Here is a 14,124-nt window from a genome sequence, read left to right on the forward strand (position 1 = left end):
AATGTTATGGAAATAAGATATTGTCTTACCATAAGTAGCAATTATATAATTGATACTCAACCTATGAACAAGAGTAATGGTTGAATGTTTGATGGTTGATATATAAAAATGGGAAATGCTAAATATTGAGAAAGCTGTGCACATGCTCAAGGATTGGAAGCTTGCTAGAGTGGTGTCAGATATTGATCCAAGACGCAATCAGCTCTACATAGGATGGGGGATGTGCATCAGAGACTGAGTTTGTGGCTGCTAAGACCATGTTTTCTGAGTTTGGTTTTGATGTTATACAAGGTGAAGCTTTGGGCCTCTTCCATGCTTTATCATGGGTAGTTCAGCTGGCCTCCCATATGTCATTTAAGAATATGGGTTTTATCCTGTCAGAGTGCAAGACTTTGCTTTTCTTTCATTGCAACTTTGTTAGGCCACAAGCAAATATGGTGGCTCAAGTGTTAGAAGGGCATCCATTGGCTATGCTAGTCCCAATTTGTTTGATTCTATGCCCACTTGTATTTCTCAGTTTGTTATTATGATGAGTTAAAGTTCGTCTTCTTAAAAAAAAATCATCTTTAAAAAAATGTTATTTAAAGTAATATTTTAACAAAATAATATTTTCATAAGTTTGTTTGTCAAATTATACTCTTAAATTTGTTTGGTAGACAAATTTATAGCTTAATTTATTATTATATTATTTATATATATAACTAAAAAAATAATTTATCAAAATACCTGAGTTGTAATAAACAGTGATATTTGTCTTTGATATTTACTAATGAAAAAATAATAATTCATTTTTAAAAAAAATTATAACTTATTTATTTAAAAATCAATAAATTAACTTAATTATGTTGTTTATATAAAGAAAAAATATTTCATTTATATATTTTTAAAAAATACTGAAATTCAAGTTAAAACTAAAGATATTAAAAATAATAGACTAAAAAAAAGATAAAATGTTAATTTAAGATTTATTTATTAATTTTGTTTCTATAGTTTATAAACTGATCTCTTTTAATCTCTATAGTCAATAAGAATATATTTTAAATTCCCAAAAGATCTCTTTGTTAATATTTTTTAAACTTTGTTAACTAAAAAATTTTAACGGCAGAGATTTTTTATGAATTAAAATATAAACGGTAAGGACTAAGAAAATATATTTATTAAGTATAATGATTAAAAAAATATATTTGAAAATATAAAGATGAAATGAATAATTAAACCTAAAAATAATTCAGACGATACAAACATTTTACAAGAATATATCATATGCATGGGTGTTTGAAATTTGAAGATAAAATATAAATTTAAAATTAGTTTTAACTTTTGATATTTAGTTAAGTTAGCAAGTGTAAAATTTGAAAGAAAAAAACAACAAATGATTATATAACACATCAAACAGAAATTTGAAAAAAAAGGACAATCTATATCCAAGAAATTAGACACTATAATTAAAAAAAAAGGAAAATGAATAAGCTTAATAAAATATAAAAAAAGGAGAGAGCTCTCAAAATAGGTGGATTAGAGTACAATTTAAAAGATTATCAGTGTTTAAAAATAAATTTATATTATAATTTAAATTTTTTATAATAAAATTTAATTGTAATTTGATTTATATATTTATTATTATATTATAAATTTCATTTGTATTAAATTAAACACATATGTTTGACTAAAATCCTAGTTTTGAATAAATGAAGCAAAGAATGAGACGTGAGGTGTCCCCAAGCAAAAGGACCAGTTTTATTGGCCAAACAATGCTTTCTCAACCTTAGATTGGTCCACATCAGCACATATGACATGCTCGTACTTGCGAGTGAGCACTATAAATGGCGAAGTCCCCGCCGTGAACTCAATAGAACCTACAATTCATCGTCCATCGAGAAAGGAAGAAAAGAAACAAGGTGACATCATCATGGCTTGCTCGTTTTCTCGCGGGTCTCTGCTTCCTCTCGCCATCATCGTTTCCTTAGGTAATAATCAGATCTCATCACTTTTTCTCTTTCAATTTCAAATGTAGTAGCTACATCGATCTCACTACGATTCGTTTGAACCTTTTTCGTGCTTTGTTTCGATCTCTATTTCCATGGATCTGATAAGAACCTAACCCTATTTGCTTAACATTCTCATCACCGCTCTCGATTTAGTGCCACTGAGTATTATCATCATGCATTTCTCGCTCTCACTCTACACCTTTGAAATGGCTCAACAATGATTAGTCGCTGTTTTTCATCTGCGTCATTATTGTATCCGTTTTTCTCTAATTTCGCGAAAACAACGCATGCTGCATAAACCTTTTTTTCTTCGTTAGAGTACTCGTGTTGTTTGTCTTGTGCACCAGTAAATTAATTACATGCTTATTAATTTAGTTTCTCGAATTATAATATTCCTCATCTTTGGTGAGATTAGATTACATTATGCATGATTTGATACCTAAAACATATTTTTTTTCATTCGTTTATGTCAATCTTTGTCACGCCTCCAAATAATTGATTTCTTCCTTTTAAACTAAGATTTGCCTCCTCTACTAAAGCGAGCAAGAGTAAATGTAATCTAGTTGATTAGAAAATCAATTATTGATATTTCATCACATTCATAATTCGATGTTGTGCATGTATACTTGATGTCAACTATTGTCATGAATAAATGAGATTACTTACTTTACGCGAGTCAGTTTGTCATGAATTTAACTAGTTTGAGTTTACATTGTAATTAACCTTGAGAGAGTTCATCGCAGGATGTCTATTTGCGATTTCCATTGCAAAGGAGGAAGCCACCAAGTTGGGGACGGTCATTGGGATTGATCTTGGAACGACCTATTCATGTGTTGGTGTTTACAAGAACGGCCATGTTGAAATCATAGCCAATGACCAAGGTAACCGTATCACCCCTTCTTGGGTTGCTTTCACCGACAGTGAGAGACTCATTGGGGAGGCTGCCAAGAATCTGGCAGCTGTCAACCCAGAAAGGGTCATCTTTGATGTCAAGAGACTTATTGGAAGAAAGTAAGACATCCTCAAGTTTTTGATTTAGGACAATTTGATTTGATGTGAATAAAGGTGTCTGACATGTATCCTTTTGCAGGTTTGAAGATAAGGAAGTTCAACGAGACATGAAGCTTGTTCCTTATAAGATTGTCAACAAGGATGGAAAACCTTACATACAGGTGAAAATTAAGGATGGTGAGACCAAGGTGTTCAGCCCTGAGGAAATCAGTGCCATGATTCTGACCAAGATGAAGGAAACTGCGGAAGCATTCCTTGGGAAGAAAATTAATGATGCTGTGGTCACTGTCCCAGGTAACTGGAAGTCTGGAACAATTCATGACTTTCTGATTTTGCTTTTATGCCAATATCTCACATTTTCCTTTCAACTGTACAGCTTACTTCAATGATGCTCAGAGGCAGGCCACCAAAGATGCTGGTGTCATTGCTGGTCTCAATGTTGCTAGAATTATTAATGAACCTACTGCTGCTGCCATTGCGTATGGATTGGACAAGAAAGGTGGCGAGAAGAACATTCTTGTTTTTGACCTTGGGGGTGGAACATTTGATGTCAGTATCTTGACAATTGATAATGGTGTTTTTGAGGTTCTTGCTACAAATGGAGATACTCATCTTGGAGGTGAGAATTTTTTTTAATGAGTCTGAATAAGAAAAACTTATTATGTAGAAAAAATATTATTCTTTCCACAAAATTTTCTTCTGATGTTAATGCTTGCTATTTCTCCTTCACCTTACCAGGTGAGGACTTTGATCAGAGAATAATGGAGTACTTCATTAAATTGATCAATAAAAAGCATAAAAAGGATATTAGCAAGGACAGCCGAGCACTTGGCAAGCTGAGGAGAGAGGCTGAACGTGCAAAGAGAGCTCTCAGCAGCCAGCACCAGGTCCGCGTGGAAATTGAATCACTTTTTGATGGTGTTGATTTTTCTGAGCCACTCACCCGAGCTCGGTTTGAGGAGTTGAACAATGACTTGTTCCGGAAGACCATGGGACCAGTGAAGAAGGCTATGGAAGATGCTGGATTACAGAAGAATCAAATTGACGAGATTGTTCTTGTCGGTGGAAGCACAAGGATTCCAAAGGTACAACAGCTTTTGAAGGACTACTTTGATGGAAAGGAGCCAAACAAGGGTGTCAACCCTGATGAAGCAGTTGCCTATGGTGCTGCAGTGCAAGGAAGCATTTTGAGTGGAGAGGGTGGTGAGGAAACCAAAGGTACTGTAGTCTGTAATCTAACTTCTCAATTACTTGTCCAGAAATCATAAATATTATTTATGCAAGTAGATTGTGACACATTACGCTGTCTCATTGTTGTGTGGCTCTCTGGATCCAGATATCCTTCTCTTGGATGTGGCTCCCCTCACCCTTGGAATTGAAACTGTTGGTGGGGTGATGACGAAGTTGATTCCCAGAAACACTGTTATCCCTACCAAGAAATCCCAGGTGTTTACCACCTACCAGGATCAGCAGAGTACCGTCTCCATTCAGGTATGGCTCATTATTCAACTGCATTAAAGGGCACGATGCTCAATTGTCTTCTAAATTCAAAATGCATGACTGTGTAGTGTAGTGGACTTTAATAATTGATGCCTTTTCTCAATACATAGGTTTTTGAAGGGGAGAGGAGTCTCACAAAGGATTGCCGTCTGCTTGGGAAATTTGAACTGTCTGGAATTCCTCCAGCTCCAAGGTTTGTTTGCTGCTTTCATGATACTAGTGTCCTCTACAGATGTTGTTCAATTGATGTTTGTAACTCATTGGTATGTTATGTTGTAATTGAACAGGGGTACCCCTCAAATTGAAGTGACCTTCGAAGTTGATGCAAATGGCATTCTAAATGTGAAGGCAGAAGACAAGGGCACTGGTAAATCAGAAAAGATAACAATTACAAATGAAAAGGGACGTCTTAGCCAGGAGGAAATTGAGCGGATGGTTCGCGAAGCAGAAGAGTTTGCTGAGGAAGACAAAAAAGTGAAGGAGAGGATTGATGCTCGTAACAGTCTTGAAACCTATGTCTACAACATGAAAAACCAGGTCAGTGACAAAGACAAGCTCGCTGACAAGTTGGAGTCTGATGAAAAAGAGAAAATTGAGACTGCAGTGAAAGAAGCATTGGAATGGCTGGATGACAACCAGAGTGTGGAGAAAGAAGAATATGAGGAGAAGCTCAAAGAGGTGGAAGCTGTTTGCAACCCAATCATCAGTGCTGTGTATCAGAGATCAGGTGGAGCCCCAGGTGGTGGTGCATCAGGCGAGGACGACGATGAAGATTCTCATGACGAGCTCTAGAGATGTTGTTGCTTAAGCAGTAGCATTAAATGATGAGCAGTAGTGTAGGTTAAACGGAGTCTTCAAAATTTTGTAACAGGTGGAAATTGACAATAGTTTCCCCAGCTCTTGTATCTTTGGTGCCGAAAATACTTTAAAGATGAATGCTTGAATTTGTTTTAGGATGGCTAGTTTAACCACCATACTTCTTCGGCTTTCCGATATTCGTTTTTATCTTCATGCTAGGGAGGACGGTTGGACTCGGAACTACAGCCGTCTACGTATGTTGGAATTAGTGTCTGTTACGTAGATTGAGCTTAAAATTCAGTCTATCAAACCAAAGTAACTCTTTTAAAGATCTTTTGTCTGCTACTCTTTTAAAATTTATTTTAATTCATTCCTTCGTGATTCTCGTCAAAATTCAGGGTAAATATGTCCCTGGTCCAAGCTCATTATTTTAGTCATTAAAAATGTAAGACTTTATTACGTTAGTATTTAAAATTAAAGTAACTTTTTAAATGATTTCAAAATAGTGGTTTAAATAAAAAGGTTTGACAGAATGAAATGAATTCCTAGAAAAATCTATTTAAAACGAGATATGAGACCATCAGTAAAATAAAAGAAAAGAAAATTTAGAAAAATTCCCTTAGAATGAAAATGGATTTAATAATTTTGAAAAAGGGAAGTCAAGAAGTGAAAATGGAATTATTAGTTGTCAGATACTTATTTTAAGACAATTAGGATTTGGAGAAAAAAGTGAAAGAAGAGAAAGGGTTTAATTGAACATGAGGTGACTTTAAACTTTGTAATTAACTAGATTACAAGTCGTTATTTTTACTGATTTTGTATAATTGATCATATAACAGGTTTTTTAAAATTGGTTATATAAAAAAGAAAAGTGAAAGTGAAAGAAAAGTCACCGTGACTTTTCCACTTTGGACCAGTTTATTTAAGTTTAAAAAAAAGTAATAAAGAAATCGTTTTGCTTCTTAAAAAAATAAAATTGTTTATTTTATATAAAAATATTTTAAACAAACACATCAAAAAAATCATAAAATTTATTTTATTTTAAAAAATAATTTTAAACAAACTAGCAGTTATTATGTCCCTTTAAGATAACTGCCATTGAAGAGAAAAGTGAACGCAAAAAAAGAGTTTAACTTTAAAACACAGGTAAATGAATGATCCAACGATGATCGATCGAAGTTAAAACATGGGATAACTTCAAACTTTATAACTGAATAAAACAGCCATAATATAATATCTGTCGCGACAAAAAGAATTAATTCCTGAGTTGCACTTAAAATCAATTTCTTTCGTCGTGAGAGATTTCAAATAAAGTTTAATTTATAGTTGAAATTAACATACCCATTAAACATCCACTGCATTCCAAAAAAAAATCCATTAAACGTCCACTAATTGCATGTCTGGTTTGCAAGGTGCGGTGAAACAGTAATCAATGCGTTTTTTCAAACACATCTTACAATAATAGCTTCAAAACGTGAACTTTCAATTTTTTTTTTAACAAAACGAGGACTTTCAACTTGATACAATTTTCAATCAAACACTGAGATAGTATTTTTGAATTGTATTGCATAAATTTTATATTGAGTACTTTTAAAATAATAACATTCAATCATTTAAACACAAATCACTTTACTTTGAAATTAATTTAAACCAAAACTAAGTATTCCTTCAAAATCAATTTTACCAGTTGACCTAAATACACAACAAATGGTGTATGATTTACCGCTTTTAGCTTTAAAGTACGTTAGATTTGACAGAATGGGTGTGTATATAGATGTAGATTTTGCTGAATCTTAAAAAATAGATTTAATGGATATTTGTATTAATTTATTGTTTAGAAGAAATAGCAATTTTTGTTGGTTTTTGAAAAAAGTTAAGAAATAATTATGAGAGAGGATGAATAAATCAAGTTACTTCAAAAAAATAACTTTTAAAGAGTTAGTCAAATCTTCATTATGTATTTTTTTAAATATAATTATTGTAACGAGTAATTAATTTTAATTATTATTTAGGTAGTGTTTGAGTGATACTTTTTAGCTACTCAAGAGTTATTTTTCTAGTTGAAGAATGGTTTTTAAGAAAAATAGTTTTATTTGGTCAAGTATCTTATTTTAATATATCATAATGTTTTATGAAAATGTTACTTAGGTAGTGTTTCAGCTATCTCCTAACTAAAAAGTATTTTTTTTTTTGTTTTATCTTGATATTTTTCTTTTCATGTTCATAGCATCCAATGTAAAAATTAATAGTACGCTCGCTAGTTTGGATAACGTTTCTTTGCCAAAAATTGGAGTATTACGATGATAGGCATTTTCTTAGCTCTAGTTTTGATGACAGAGAGGTATGTTAGAATTGATATTACAACCATGGGTGGTCATGAGGAAAGTTTGACTAGGCGTGTGTAGAGTTTGACTTGAGCCAGCCAATGGTGGGGAAAGTTAGGTTTTGCAATCGTTGTTTCATCGTTGAGTATGAAGACCTCCATCTAATGTGTAAATGTTGTGGTCTATATGGACATATTTCTGGAAAGTACATGGAAATAAAAAAAAAAAAAAAAAAAAGAAGTAGGGTTGCCAGAAAACTTCACTGGTGATGGCGAAGGATAATTGAATGCAACATGTCAATCACTTGAATTACGGCCATCATGATATGTGCAAGGATTGGTTGGTGATAAAAAAAAAGGGTGAAGATTAGAAAAATGTAGCCAAAGCAAGACATAGGACATGAAACTTGGAGGGGATTTTAGTGGAACCACAACAATAAAAAAGCTAATGAAAATATGTTCCAAGCATTGGATATCTAGAATAATAAGAAGGATTTAGTGGATAATGTTGCAGCAAATAAGGCATTTAATTCTAGCAACAGAGAAGGTAAAAAGCAAAGCAAGTTAAGTCTGGCAAAGGAAAAAATGAATTTAAAGTAATCAGAAAATGGTAATTAGGATTACATCACTTGACGTGCAAATCTTGATTAAGAAATAAGTAATTTATCTAATTCGCATCCAAAAATTATCCAATTATTTTCTCACAATGTACATCACTAAGTGTTTGAGCTTGTATTTGCATCCACCATCAAGAAAAATAAGGTCTTACCATATGTTTGCAAAAGTTTTGAAAAAAAATTAACTACAAAAAATTCTTTAAGTGGTATTTTATTAATTGTAATGGGGCTGAGGGTAAGCTGGATGAGAAAGTTATATAGGCTTTTTTGATTGAAAGTGAATTAAAAAATGAAGCTTATAAAAAAAATCAACATTTTCTATTGACCTAAATCTGCAATGTCTTATCTAAACCTGGCAAGGTGTTTCTTTTGATAATTTTCATTTTCCTCTCTTTTTATTTTTGAATTTCTAGTTTTTATCATGATATTTTCTTAACTAAATTCAATTCTCAACTAAACAATCTTCAATAGCTTGTTATACCTCACTTTAAACTTAAAATTTATACTTTCTCCCAAACAAGTTCCAATAGGCAGTCCGAAACTTAAGCTTATAGCTAAAGGGTTCACTTTTCAATCAAGGGTTATTTAGTCCAAAAGATTAATTGAGGTACAGGTAGCAGAAATGGTAGGTCAAAATGGCTACCGAAAGATTATTAACATAGGGTATGCTTATTTGGCCCTAGTTGAAGGAAATAAAATGTTGTCTCTTTCATTAGAAAACATTTTAAGTGAGAAAGTAAAAAAAAAAAAAAAAAGAATTGGAATAGATGCTGGAGCAAAGATTTTTTTACTTAAGATTATTATTCACTCATGAAAACGAATACATGTCTTAAGCTTAACTAACAAATTTACAATTTGAAAAAACACTTATACATGCAAGAAAGTTCTATTAAAACTAAACATGAAATATTGTAAACATACTCAAAAATATTTTTAACTAATCAAACAAATTTTAATCATTTTCAAGAATAACAATTCAATGAATTCATGATTTTTAAGAATCACGATTTTTGGTTATGAATTTATTTCCCTCTATCAAACATCTCCTTAATTTAAATCTCTTATATTCAAATTAGTATATATATATATATATATATATATATATATATATATATCAATCAATTTGAATAATTATCTTAATTAATTCAAATAAAAATATATAATATTCAGAATCATGTTAATTAATGTAATCATATGTTTATATTAATTAAATAAATACAAAAATTGAATTATATTTCAGAAGAAAAAAATGAATAATATATTAATATTACTTATGTGGAAAGTGTGCATCAATTTGTGAAAAGTTAAGGTGGCGTTATTTTTATTTTAATTAATATCCATTTTCCAAAATATTATATTTATTTTTAATTAGTTTTATATTTTTAAAATTGTGAAACAAATCGAAATTTAACAATTTCATAATTATTAATAAACTAAAAATAAAACTATTGGCCACGGGCCAATGAGGGGCCCAATAGCATCCGGAGTCCAGATTACAGAATTGACCAAGAATAGAAAAAGGATTAATTAATGGATTATACAATACAACGGGCCGTGACAAAGCAGTTAGGTTTTTCTTTTTTTTGTTTCAAGAATGCAATTAGTAAATCACTAAATCCAGAAGGGGAAAAAAAGAGAGAAAAGAAATCAGGGGTAAACTTTCTCTCTCTCCCTTGCTTATTCCTCCCAAAAGAAAAAGACGGTTTCCGTTGGAAGGAAGAAAGAAAGAAATTGAGTTTGAGATCTGATTGTGCGGCGACGATGGAGAACAACGACAGCATCATATCGCGGGAGAAGATCGACCAGGCAGCGGTGTGGCTCGGCTCCGCCGTCTCTTCCGCTTTCTTTTCCTCATTGGAACGCTTTTCCTGCGTCAACGTCGCCACCTCTGACCCCGACAACGACGATGACGACGACGATTATTACTCCACCACCACCGCCACTCCCACCTCCGCATCCACCACCACCACCACCGCCCTCGCCACCACTCCTCCCTCCGTTCAGGTCAACGGGGAAAAAACAAACGACGACGTCTCCAACCTCCCCGTTTGAGGCAATATAACGACGACGACGACGTCGTTGCTGCGCTGTGTATAGACCTTTTTCCCTTTTCCTCCTTTCGTGTGTGTGTTATGTAAGGATTCTCGATTTTCGTTGCTTCATACTTTTGAAGTCGTGAAAAAGAAAAAACAAGATGTGATGCAATTTTATGCCTGTCTATTTAATTAACTAATTACATGCTTATATATTTTTATTAAATTGTATTATTAGTTTATCTCGCTGTTGTGTTATGTCATTGTCGCTATTTCAATTTGTTTGAGCTAGGGTAGATGCTTTTTTTTAATTATTTTGATTTTGATTTGGGCAAGGCTTTGAATTAATCATTGCAAATTTCGTATTGATCATGGATTTAATTCCAATGTACAAGCGAAACGTTTAGATCTTGTACTGTCTCAGAACTGTATCTACAGTATAAGTTTTCTAGCTATGCTTAGATCCTGATTCATTTATTACATTGTGGTGGTCCATTGCCGATTGAGCCTTACATAGCTAAGAATAACTCACAGAAAACGTTATTACACTGCAGAATGCAGACAATGGTGTCAATTTTATTTTATTTTTAAAAAAAAGAGATTAAATGCGATGAAACATGATTGATGTGTGTGGATGATGAGCTAAATATTTAGATTTGTTGTCTGTGTAGGGAAAGATGTCTAAGGGATAAAAAAAAGATACATGCACCCATCGCCAGTTGCTTCCATATATCAAATAAATATGTAAACACAAACACTTAGAGCAATCACCTTTAAAATACAGTTTATTGTAGCTGTTTTTACAACAAGTATTGGAATGAATACTTGTATCCTTTGATGCTTATCTAATGAGCTGATTACAAGTCCTAGTTTCATTCATTTATTTCATCGGGGTTGGCAAATCACAAATGATTACAAGTCCTAAATTTCTTTTTAGTTCATAAATATATGCTATTAACATTAGGAGAGAGACTTGGGTAGTCTGAATCAACATGTTTCTTTCAACCACTTCACAAAAATTAAGAAATTTAGATAGTAATATTAAATTTGTTAATAATTAGTATTATTTTTCTAAAATTATCTTTCAAACTATTTAGATTTCATTATTTTAATCTCTTTTAACCTAATTAATTGATGCATCTCCACTTAAGAGTATTTTTGTAAGCAAAACAAAAATAATAATGTTGTAGACAATAGACAATTTGAGAGGGATCTATAAAAGGGATCAAGACAAACTTCCCTTCCTATAAAAAGACCAAAGTAGTATAAACTAATGACTTATCAATTGTCATTTGGTTTTAGTCTGCAAAATTTATCAAATCTATAACAACATGGTAGTAAATTTAGTTTTAGAGTATTCTTGGAGGACAATATTTTCTGCATAGTTAATTCTTGTTAAAATTGATACTTTAAGCTTAATCTAAGACTAGGAAAGGTTAAGTGGAGTTCCCTTTACTTTTGATTATGAGGGAATAGGGATCTGGATTTGGGTAATAAATATCTCTAATATCTATAATGGAGAGGTATAACGCCGTATGTTCTAAGCTTAGAACATGCAATGTGAGCAGAGACTAATTTGAGCTTAAGCTGTGTCCTTTTCTTTCTAGGTTGCATCTTTCTCCTCTTCCCTGCTTGACTCTTTACAGTGCTTGTGTGTGGGTGAATCACTCTGTATAGCTCCTATGGTATATGTATATGTATTGTTTCTGTAGTTGGAAATCATAACTTACAGAAAGAAAAGAAGAATACTAGTAGATCAACAGTGTCATATACTCATATTCACTGGCTAGGAGAAAAACTGAAAAAGCTTTCTCCATATGTTGCTTTTGGCAGACAATCCGATCCTTGCCCAGAACCGCTGCAGTGTTATAACCAATTTTTTTTACCTCAGAATAATACAATAAATACAATATGAACATTACAGTCAGTGCTCTTGTGAGTGTTTTTACCGGTTTTACTGATCTCCATTCTCCTTCCAACATAGAAGCATGACTATGCATCTTCGAATTATGTAAAGCTTTGCTCTCTTCTCCTTCAAAATTCTACTCTTTGGTGGCTGAATTTTGGCATGCTTTTCTGTGGATGTGGAATTTTCCATGGTCTCCTTTCTCTTTTCCAAACTGTTCCTGTTAGAATTCTCCTCTTGCGTCAAGAGTTTAAGGAATTTCTCTGGGTAGAAAGTCTGTCTGAAATTATGTTATAGTTGAGTATGGAGTCAATAAAAGTGGTGAAAGTAAAGGCAAATAGTTATTAGTAATTGGAGTTAGCTTTCTGCGGTCAAACATAGAGCTGATTTTGCTGCTTTAAGTCGTGGTCTTGGGCTTCTCTGGTCTAACGTCCGGAATCCCGGGACTGCTGTCTTCTCTGCTCTGCTTCTCCATTTACTGCCAAAAGACAAAGAAACTGCCTTGCCTCTAATTTTTATTGGATGAGTTTAAATGCTTAGGATTGACTGACTGGGTTTCTCTTCATCGTCACACTGTCTAACGGAAAGAGAAATACTATACAAATAATGTGTGGACCTTTGCACTCGGTGAGATTCTTGCCTCTCAAAATGGTCATTAAATTCAAGATCATAAATACAACACATTTAATTCTTTTATTGGAATAATTAAAGTATTAAAGGACACAACTCAGTTTTATCAACTTGGATGTTTTGTACTAATTTTATAGTGATTCTAAATATTATATATTTATAATTTCAAGGGATTAAACGTTTTTTTACGAAAAAAAAAGTATCTCCAGCATTTTTGTAGGGACTCTTTGTTTTCAGTGATTATTAGTGATTTTTTTTTTTTTTACTTTAGGTACTTATTTAAGTATTTATCTTAATATTTAGCGGGTCAGAGTAGAAAATCAATAATTAATAAATAATAATGAACTTGTAGATAAGTTTTATTTTTACCTTGTCATCCTCCGGCTTTCTCTCTTCTGCTTTCTTACGTATGCGCATAAGACCAATTTGTGCAACCGATAAAGTGGAAAGTAAATAAGAAGTAACAGATCAGCTGACCAGATAAAAAAAAATCCGGTCAATTGCACCTTTTTCCAACTTCAATTCATTCTGCAATTGCATTTGCATTTGCATTTGTATCCCTGATTAGTAAATTACATACACTTGAATAGTTTTTTTCGTTTATGTATCCGTCAAATTAGAAGTTAGCCCTTATAATTGCGAAAACCACCACATGAAATATAGATATCGGTGCGTTAGTAACCCAACAATTTGACCAGTTTTTTCCCTAGCGTGAGCATCTTCAGACCAATGCTTCGTATATTTAAAGTTCGTCTAAAATATTGACCAACACCAGTAGTACTTTGGTGTTCTTCGCTGTTAGGATCCATCTGATTAAAAAATGGATCTGGATTATTAGTGAATGGAGATTGAAGACAGTCAATGCAAACTAAGAAAGACGTAGAAACTATAATGAATAGATTTGTTGTTGATGGATAACATGTTTGGATCGCCATTGGTAAAAGAAAAACTCAGGTATCTAACGTGAAAAATTAAAGCAAATTAAGAAAAGCGGCTCATACGGGAAATGAAAAAAATGACTTGATTTTAGGGCTTCACAACACAGATCCAAACAGTCTAGTAGTTTTCTACATCCTAAACGTTTTACCAGACAAGTATCAGATATGCCACTATTCTATGATGACAATTTTATTGTGTGACAGTAATTGTAATATTAGTTGCTGTACAGAATTGCTAAGAAGCAATGTTTCAGCCTCAGAGTTGTATTGAATCATGTCAGGAGTGTTGGTAGAATGGAAAGAAAAGACAGAGAGAAAAAATATTTGAATTAAAATAGAATGATAGATGGAAGACTCACACTAATTTTTTTAAAAATTTC

General features: G+C 32.6%; 2 protein-coding genes across 2 annotated transcripts; both read left to right on the plus strand.

Annotated features, from left to right (window-relative positions):
- Positions 1 to 1,865: 1,865 nt before the first annotated feature.
- On the plus strand, positions 1,866 to 5,687 carry BIP2 (ER-binding immunoglobulin protein BIP2). The gene is given in 8 exon segments (NM_001248012.2): positions 1,866 to 1,967; positions 2,732 to 2,999; positions 3,079 to 3,293; positions 3,376 to 3,618; positions 3,738 to 4,217; positions 4,336 to 4,490; positions 4,610 to 4,692; positions 4,787 to 5,687. Coding segments are annotated over 8 exon segments (2,007 nt in total). The 5' UTR covers positions 1,866 to 1,909; the 3' UTR covers positions 5,292 to 5,687.
- A 4,139-nt stretch (positions 5,688 to 9,826) lies between these two features.
- LOC100798400 (uncharacterized) lies at positions 9,827 to 10,724 on the plus strand. The gene has a single exon (NM_001254360.3). It carries the CDS (start codon positions 9,999 to 10,001, stop codon positions 10,287 to 10,289), a length of 291 nt encoding a protein of 96 aa, NP_001241289.1. The 5' UTR covers positions 9,827 to 9,998; the 3' UTR covers positions 10,290 to 10,724.
- The last annotated feature ends 3,400 nt before the right edge of the window (positions 10,725 to 14,124 follow it).

Source organism: Glycine max, chromosome 8, assembly GCF_000004515.6.
Source record: "Glycine max cultivar Williams 82 chromosome 8, Glycine_max_v4.0, whole genome shotgun sequence".
Lineage (NCBI taxonomy): Eukaryota > Viridiplantae > Streptophyta > Magnoliopsida > Fabales > Fabaceae > Glycine > Glycine max.

Bases quoted from the DNA above. Each gene is read 5' to 3' on its own strand.
- LOC100798400 (NM_001254360.3), top strand. From the start codon at position 9,999: ATGGAGAACAACGACAGCATCATATCGCGGGAGAAGATCGACCAGGCA.